This window comes from Sinocyclocheilus grahami, unplaced genomic scaffold, assembly GCF_001515645.1.
Source record: "Sinocyclocheilus grahami isolate Dianchi unplaced genomic scaffold, SAMN03320097.WGS_v1.1 scaffold14.1, whole genome shotgun sequence".
NCBI classification, from domain to species: Eukaryota; Metazoa; Chordata; class Actinopteri; order Cypriniformes; family Cyprinidae; genus Sinocyclocheilus; species Sinocyclocheilus grahami.
In genome coordinates this window covers 2,904,708-2,914,100 of record NW_015505193.1, presented here as the reverse complement: position 1 = coordinate 2,914,100, position 9,393 = coordinate 2,904,708, and the positions used below count along the sequence as shown (strand labels likewise).

The following is a 9,393-nucleotide window of genomic DNA, read 5'->3' as shown; positions in this document are numbered from 1 at the left end:
TATATATATATATATATATATACACACACACACATACATACATACATAATACATATATATATATATTCAGTTGTTCATACATTTTTGATTACATTGTAACTTAAAAAAATGATAATAATCTTATACTCTTCTAAAGAGATTTTTGTGAACTGTCTGGGGCCATTATTATTGTTGAGGTATGACAATACAACTTTTGTTTAATTGATAAAGACATTTATATTAAAGGGGTCATGAACTGAGAAATCAAAATTCCCTTCATCTTGTGACATATAAGGTCACTGTACTATAAAAACATCCTGTAAGGTTCAGAACTCAAAACTTTCTTGTTAGTCTAAAAACAGCTTATAGGGAAGCCAATCTGCCAAAATGACAGCTTGTGGAATGAGCCACTTTATGATGTAATAGTGGCTAACCCCCGCCTCCACAGAAGATGATCAACGCCTGCTTCTACATCACTGCCTGTTTAGCTCCGCCCACCGATTCGCATATGTAGTGCAAATAACGAGAGAGGCAAACGCAGGTCTACGCAGAAACCAAACGATAAAGTTGCTCTGCAGAGCCACGTTGTGGTCTTTTCATTGCCTTCCTTCTGTCATTAAGAAAGAGTGGATTAACTTTATTTTTAATGAAGATCCAGATCGCATCAGTAAGAACTTGGTCCTTTGTTCACTTCATTTCACCGCGGATTCGTTTACAAACAAGGCACAATTCAACGCAGGATTTTCAGAAAGACTGAAACTAAAAGAAGATGCTGTGCGGAATATATTGGATCCGACAGTAATGTGTGAGTAACTGTTTTTATTACATGGTCACTATTGCTTTGTCTGTTATTACAGATCGTTTGATATGAACTGAGTATTTATGCGTTTTTAACTTAAATCACAGCGTCCATCTATGAACACAACTATTAGCCAATCATAGCGGTGGGCGTTTACTTCTGAGTCGACAATCCGCGACGCCTATTCAAACAGAGCGTTCTGACGAGGGGGGTCAAAACAGGACAGAAAATAGCCTATTCCTTCTGAATTATGTTTTTTGATGTAAACATCTTGATAGAATTATAAGTGGACCTCAGAGAACAGTACAAAATAATTTAAAAAGTCAGTTTATGACCCCTTTAAGTGTCACATTTCTCTTTAGCAGAACATTATTAATTTGAAATCAAAGACTTACTTTCATTGTTGAGAGTGTTTATAGCATCATCTACTATGCAGTCTGGAGCGAAGCCCTGGGTTTTTGATAATAAACCCAACAATGAGGCGATCTTCAGCCTGACAGAGTTATCCGACTCCTGTAGACCACATCACCACAAACACACAGGACACAGTTATTAAAAAAGCAATACATAATCTTACTTTCATCATACACACACAAACTGGAATTCGCATGCGTCTCATTTTAAAATGTTTATGTGCTAAATATTTAATATCAATATTAGGTGACGTGTATCAAGTGACATGTTTCATGTTCTGTTGATACCTTGTAATAATGCTCGAGCAGTATGCGCACGACCCCCTCCACACTCTCAGCCTCCACAGGTTTACGTGCGAAATGCAGCAGGTACTGCAGAGCGTCTGTGGGGCTGGTGGCTTTACACAGGTCTATGTGAAGAGCGGCTGATTTACTGGGTTTGGTCAGTCGAAGCTTTTTCGCAGCTGCAGGAACCTCCTCAAGAGACACCTGCTGCAAAAAAACTAAAAACCTTAATCAATAGGCCCTGACATACACTGCTGTTCAAAAGTTTGGGATCAGTAAGATTTGTAATGTTTATTTTTTTTAATGAAGTCTCTTCTGCTCATCAAGGCTGCATTTATTTGATCAGAAACACAGAAAAAAAACAGTAATATTGTGAAATATTATTGCAATTTAAAATAACCGTTTTCTTTTTTAATGTACTTTAAAATGTAATTTATTCCTGCGATGCAAAGCTGAATTTTCAGCATCATTACTCAAGTCTTCAGTGGCACATGATCCTTCAGAAATCATTCTAATATGCTGATTCAATATCAATATTGGAAACAGTTGAGCTGCTTAATATTTTTTTGGAACCCGTGATACTTTTTTCAGGATTCTTTGATGAATAAAGTTAAAAAGAACAGCGTTTATTTAAAATAAAAATCTTTTGTAACAATATATACTAGCTGGTTGTCCTGCATCTTCAATAAACAAGCTACAGGTAGTCCAAAATGAACCAGAACTCGAAAGACTTTCGAAACAAACCTCAAAGACCGATTATACAGTGGGTACGGAAAGTATTCAGACCCCCTTAAATGTTTCACTCTTTGTTATATTGCAGCCATTTGCTAAAATCATTTAAGTTCATTTTTTTTCCTCATTAATGTACACACAGCACCCCACACTGACAGAAAAACACAGAAAACTGAAATATCACATGGTCCTAAGTATTCAGACCCTTTGCTGTGACACTCATATATTTAACTCAGGTGCTGTCCATTTCTTCTGATCATCCTTGAGATGGTTCTACACCTTCATTTGAGTCCAGCTGTGTTTGATTATACTGATTGGACTTGATTAGGAAAGCCATTTGTTTCTCTGTTTCTGCTGGGATTAACATCCCGTGGTAACTAGGATTTACACAAGCTTCAGTCTGGATCCAGAACACCTGAGAAGAGATGATGCAACCCCTCAGAGGACCTCAGATGATGCCAACCCTGAAACAACATACAGAACTACCACATTTTGCTATAAGCTTGATTGCATCATATAATAATTGCTGTTAATAGTGTTCATCGTCTGTTTTATTACGTCTTAAATTGATTTTTCCGTACATTTCTGCCATATGTACATTAACTGACAGTCACCACTGATAAACTACCACTAAATATTGTAGAAACTTAATTTGCTGTAAAGTTGCTTTGCAACGATTTGTATCGTGAAAAGTTGACTACCGCTCCAAAAGTTGTCAGTAATTTTTTTTTTTTTTAATGAATGCTTTTATTCAGCAATGATGTGATAAACTGATCAAAAAGTGATAATAAAGACTAAATATTGTTAGAAAAGATTTCTATTTTAAATAAACGCTGTTCTTTCCTGAAAAAGTAACACAGGTTCCAAAAAAAATATTAAGCAGCACAACACAAGACTGGAGTAATGATGCTGAAAAATCACAGAAATAAATTCTATTTTAAAGTATATTAAAATAGAAAACCATTATTTTAAATGGTAATAATATTTAACAATATTACAGTTTTTCTGTATATTTGATCAAATAGGCCTAAATGCAGCCATGAAGAACAGAAGAGACTTCTTTCACAAACATTACAAATCTTACTGATCCCAAACTTTTGACCAGCAGTGTAAACACTGAGAAAAGCCTGAATTCACTTACTGTGTTAGTCTCACACACAACCCACGAGGTAAACATGCATTCGAGTTATTTTCATTATCACACAATCTGAGAGTTTACTTATCAAAAGCAGATCAATACACTAACAGCAAGTGCTGGCTATGAGATGTTATTGTTGCAGAAAATAAAAAGAAAAGCACACATATGCGCATTTAAACTTTCCTCGACTAAAAAGATTTCAAATAAAGCAAATAACAGCCAAATAACATAAATGTACAAATTAATAAATAGCTGTTTGTCATTAGAAAAATAGTTAACACACATAATAACACTGATGCTAAAGGCTACATCTGCTTTACGTGTATTCTAATATTGTCATTATAGTATTACAATTATATTCTATGACCAGCACAATAACATGACATTTTATAACCAGTATATGTGATGTTTTCTATGCTCACCTGAGAAACTTTAGAGAATTCCTCATAAACTCGTTTCTTCAGATGAGCTGCCATTGCTGTGTTTATCGCGCTCCTGCGCTTCTTCGCGCATGCGCTGTTCGGCGGCGTCAGAAGTGTGCGGCGGAACAGCGACACCTCATGGACGGAAGTCTTCAGAAATCACACGAGGACAGTCCTGGGATTGAGGGCTTTCCATAGGGGCTTTCCTTTTAATTAAAAAAATTCAATGCATTATACATAATATTTTTTTTTATGTCATAATATTATAAACAACCTATTCTGATTTTAACTAGACAACAATAGGACAGATACAAATATTCTTGATATTTTTTTTCTAAGCTTGACCCCCTGAAACTCTGCACATGAAGAGATGATTAAAGATTTCAGTATCTTTTTTTAAAGAATTCTAACATATACCGTAAAATATAAGATGCTATAATGACAACATGGACTAGAATAACAGACTAGAAGCAACACATAAAGCAATCAGTAAATGTTAGACAATGTAACACGTAATCAAGTTAGTTTATTTTTTTCATATCCTGCTTTCTATAAACATATGCAGTAATAAGATCCCGCAACAGTAATTCTGCTGGAAATAGCACATCACTTTTTCTTAATAATATTTTACACCTTTAATGATCTGCACAAGGAAAGGGTTCATCCTAAGTGACTTTGCAGGACAAATAAACACATGTACAAAACAGACATATTATTTACACGTTTACACAAAAAAAAATAAAGAGATAAAAATGTTGCTATATGAAGTGGACCTGTTTTTACATTCTTATATAATGCATTAGGAATACATGATCAAATGCATACCTTGAATACAATGCAAGCCACTTTGGATAAAAGCATCAGCCAAACGCATAAATGTTAAAAGTCGCATGCATAAAATGGTGCAATTCTCAGATATGGACAAATAAACAAGCCAAAAACATTCCTTGCTAATTTCAAGTGTTGGCGGTTAAAGGGGTCATATGATGCGATTTCAAGTTTTCCTTTCTCTTTGGAGTGTTACAAGCTGATTGTGCATAGATAAGATCCCTGAAGTTACAAAGACTAAAGTCTCAAAACCAAAGAGATATTCTTTATCAAAGTTAAGACTCTGCCACGCCCCCCTAAAACGACTCGTTCTAACACGCCCCCACATATCTACCTCACTATGTGGAAATATTAGCATAATGCCACCCAAATGTTGACACAAAGAAAGAAGGCGTGGTTTCAACAGAGAGAGAGAGAGAGAGAGAGAGAGAGAGAGAGAGAGACGGTCACATACCAGCTTCATCACTGTGTCTGTCACGCGACTCTGTTCCCCTTTGGGGCTCTGTCTTTACATTTATTTTGAAAGATGAAGCTCTGATTATGGTAAGGGGCGTTACATTTCCGACGAGTGCTTACGGTGTTCGGCCAATCACAATGCACTGGGTCAGCTGGCCAATCAGAGCAGACTGCGCTTGTCGGAAGGAGGGACTTTGTAGAAAACGAAGCATTTGAGAGGCGGGGCATAGAGGACCTACAATAATGTACAGTATTTGAAAAATAATGTGTTTTTTGAACATTAAAGCATGTCAACATATTCTGATACACCAAATACACAAAATAATGATCTTTAAAAAAGCATCATATGACCCCTTTAAATGAAATGCAAATTAATGTCTGCAGCATCTGTGATCAACAAAACTACACACATTATTTTAAGTGGATTTCTGCTGTATTAACATTCTGTTGTAATCCAAAGCGTGCCACAAATCCTGCTGATAAAACTTAACTTGAACCAGAATATTATTTTAAAACTTTCAGACTCATCTGTGCAGAAGCTACTTTAAGCCAACGGCCCGAACTGTACAACGAGAGACGATATTAAACAAGGGTTTAACAGATACTGACAGATAAGAACACCATTATACATGATTGACAGCTGTCATATAGGTGGATCTGCTAAAGGAACAGAAGCTGTTCATGTCGAATTTCTTTGATAAGCTGATTATATAATATATAAAACATTCCATCACTTTTTAAATCCCTATTTCCAGGTCATGAACTTGAGCCAGAAATTCTTCACCACCAAGTGAAGATCAATTTATAGAAGAAGTCGTAGCTCTTGAAGAGAAACGCTTTGTCTATGCTGTGTGGTTGGATCTTTACTTTATATCCTTTGGCTTCTATGTCCATTTTGACGCAATCTAACAGGTCTTCGACTGATGTGGGAGCTTTCCACGGACCAAAGCTCACCACGGACTCTCTCGGGGTGCCGAGACTGTCGATAGCATTGTTGTATCTGGCTAAATCCTCTTCTGTCCTCACAACACACACGATTATGTTGGAGTAGCGTGAGGCGATGGCCTCGGCTCTGGCCACACGCACAATCACCTCCAGGTTTTCTCGATAATTCGGCACACGGGCCAAAAGCTGCTGTCTCCCGACCGTCTCTCCGAAGAACTGCGGCGTCTCCTCGATGGCTTTGACCAGAGGTTTGATGTCGTAGTAAAGCGCCTCCTTATGCACCTCCTGCAGGTGTTCAGTAGGAAGTCTCTCCGTTCTGAGGTACTCGAGGATGCATCCGAAATAAGTCCCATCACGGTCAACGAAGTGACGGCCCTCAGAGTCCATCCGTTTGGTTGATCCGTTAAACAGGTCTGCCAGTGTGGAGTTTGGGAATTTACGGATGGTTCCCAGGGTGGTGCTGAAGACATGACCTCCAATATTCAGCTGCACAACTTGGGATTTCTGTGGAGAGAGAAAACATATCGCTTTGATATACATTTAACAGTTAATATGAATAATATTGAGTCCATTGAAAGCCTGAGTGATCCTGACCACTCTTTGTCATTATTGATAGCAACACAACAGACTATCTAATGTCTCTAAGGCGCAATGACGTAAAGAGCAATTAAAGACCAACATTAACTGAGGCAACTTTTGTTGAATCAAGCAACAAAATAAGACATAATTCAATAAATAGTCTATATTGTAATTCTGTATATTTTAGTGTTCTATATACAGTCGTGCTCATAAGTTTACATACCCCTTGAAGAATATGCAAAATGTTAATAATTTTCACAAAATAAGAGGGATCATGAAAATCGCATGTTAATTTTTATTTAGTACTGTCTTGAATAAGCTATTACACATAACAGATGTTTATATATACTCCACAAGACAAAATAAGAACCGAATTTATAAAAAATGACCCCCTTCAAACGTTTACATGCGCTTAAATCTTAATACCGTGTCATTTCCTGGATGATCCATGACTGTTTTTATGTTTTGTGATAGTTGTTCATGAGTCCCTTGTCGGTCCTGAGCAGTTCAACTGTCTGCTGTTCTTCAGAAAAATCCTCCAGCTCCTGCACATTCTTTGGTTTTTCAGCATCTTCTGCATATTTGACCGCTTTCCAGCAGTGACTGTATGATTTTGAGATCCATCTTTTCAAACTGAGGACAACTGAGGAACTCCTACATAACAATTACAAAAGGTCAACACATTTACTGATGCTCAAGAAGGAAACATGATGCATTAAGATCCTCAGTTTGAAAAGATGGATCTCAAAATCATACAGTCACTGCTGGAAAGCGGTCAAATATGCAGAAGATGCTGAAAAACCAAAGAATGTGCAGGAGCTGGAGGATTTTTCTGAAGAACAGCAGACAGTTGAACTGCTCAGGACCGACAAGGGACTCATGAACAACTATCACAAAACATAAAAACAGTCATGGATCATCCAGGAAATGACACGGTATTAAGATTTAAGCGCATGTAAACGTTTGAAGGGGGTCATTTTTATAAATTCGGTTCTTATTTTGTCTTGTGGAGTATATATATAAACATCTGTTATGTGACATAGCTTATTCAAGACAGTACTAAATTAAAATTAACATGCGATTTTCATTTGATATATATATATATATATATATACAAGTATAATTACAATATGTACTTAAACACACACACACACAATTTAAATGTATACTTAATTTGAGTGCACATTTGACAAATCTGATTAAAATAAATACTAATTAGTAGAATAATGATTTAATTAGTAATAATTATAATTTATAATCCTATATAATGTGTGTCTGCGTGTGTGTATAAAGACTCTAAAATTAAAGCAAAGATTGTTATATTTATATAACATATGCACTATTGTGACACTACCATGAAGTAGTGTTTGTGTATATAAAATAATAACACCATGCATTTAGTTCTCTCTGGAAAAACTTTGCTAAAAGATTTACTGACAGAACATGCCATTAATGTTAGATACTACATTCTCAGTATTTGGTTTTTTAAAATCATTTTATTAATCTCGTTTTGAAAAGACTTGGTTTAATCTTTTACAAGCGTCCGCCTTAAGCATACACTACTAGTTTCTTGTTACTGGAGAAGTATCGTGTATTTAGCACAGCGCAGGGCGTTCAAAACAACTCAACAGCACGCGACGACACAGACATAGCTGTAATCTGTCAAAAACCGAATCTCAGGCGATTCGAAAGAATAGCCAACACAGAACAGCTGTTACATGAAACGGAACATTCTCGATGAAAATGTTACAAAGTAACATTCCACTTTCTAATGTAAATATTTCTTTTAGTTCATATACAATGTCTTACCGACTGCACCGGTGCTGAGGACTGCTTTCCAGACGATTTATAGTCCGGCAAACTCATGATCTTCCGCTGAAACTTCTGTTCTTCAGGCAGATAGCAGCAGCTCAGGCTGTGAATCAGGTGTGTGAGAAACTGTACAAGACCCACCCATTACACACACACACACACACACACGGCACTGCTGCCTTCTCTTAAAAAAATGGTTAAAACACTGAAAATGGTTCTTAAACCGTTTAATTCAACAGTCCACTGACAAAAAGGGCTTTAAACGCTGTTTGTTTTAGACATGTACCATTGTAGTACGATGTAAATACCATTGTATACAAGTATAGTAATCACTCAGCACTTTTACAGGAAGGTTTGCTTCAGGTTAAGAGTAGCCATTAAACAGAACGCAACTCAAGACCTCTAGAGCAGTGGCTCTCTAAAGGGACAATGACTTCAAATAATTAACATTAAAAGCATAAAAAAATTAAATCAAGATTTCTTTAATTTAACTTCATTTTAAAAGTGCCATTTCCAAACTTAAAACCGCTCTAAAACATTCAATCCGATCGAAATTGTGGTTGAATATAAATATGTAATGTATATATATATGTCTCATTAATTCTTAGTCAGAAAATACCATACAGCTGGGAAGGTCACGAGGCCTTTGAATATTGTGCAATGAGGGGCTATGGAGTCAAATATATAAAATCACTCAATGCAACATTATATTTAAGTCCCCCCCCCCCATAATGTCACGATTTCATTACAATTAAACACTCTGCTTTATAAATGAAGTAGATCAATAAAAGTTGTTTTAAGCAGCGGTCACATCTGACATTGTCGAAGCGTCTACTGTTAACATGACCTACAGGATGACATTGACTTCCAACTGCATTCTGCTGCTCACGGTTATGTTTAACATCTTCAGGTAGATCACTCTCAAATGTGTTAAAAGCTACTAAAACTTCCATGTACTGCAATCATAACGTCTTTAAAACAGCATTGCTCATTTGAAGTGAATGA

The 9,393-nt window shown here is 36.4% G+C and overlaps 2 protein-coding genes across 2 annotated transcripts in view; both read right to left on the bottom strand.

The window, feature by feature from the left end:
- The window catches only part of LOC107600803 (integrator complex subunit 4-like), a 15,101-nt gene extending 11,195 nt beyond the window's left edge, over positions 1–3,906 (bottom strand). Inside the window, exons 1-3 of the mRNA XM_016292774.1 lie at positions 3,769–3,906; positions 1,480–1,680; positions 1,174–1,291 (exon numbers count right to left, since the gene is read on the bottom strand). Coding sequence (XP_016148260.1) covers positions 1,174–1,291; positions 1,480–1,680; positions 3,769–3,822 — 373 coding nt within the window. The 5' untranslated portion in view covers positions 3,823–3,906. The remainder of the gene's footprint in view (positions 1–1,173; positions 1,292–1,479; positions 1,681–3,768) is intronic.
- A 1,915-nt stretch (positions 3,907–5,821) lies between these two features.
- Positions 5,822–8,486, bottom strand: LOC107600303 (BTB/POZ domain-containing protein KCTD14-like). Its single transcript, XM_016292176.1, has 2 exons — positions 8,386–8,486; positions 5,822–6,501 (listed from the first exon to the last, which is right to left on the bottom strand). The coding sequence occupies exons 1-2, from the start codon at positions 8,440–8,442 to the stop codon at positions 5,833–5,835; spliced, it is 726 nt and encodes a 241-aa protein (XP_016147662.1). The 5' UTR covers positions 8,443–8,486; the 3' UTR covers positions 5,822–5,832.
- Between the last annotated feature and the right edge of the window lie 907 nt (positions 8,487–9,393).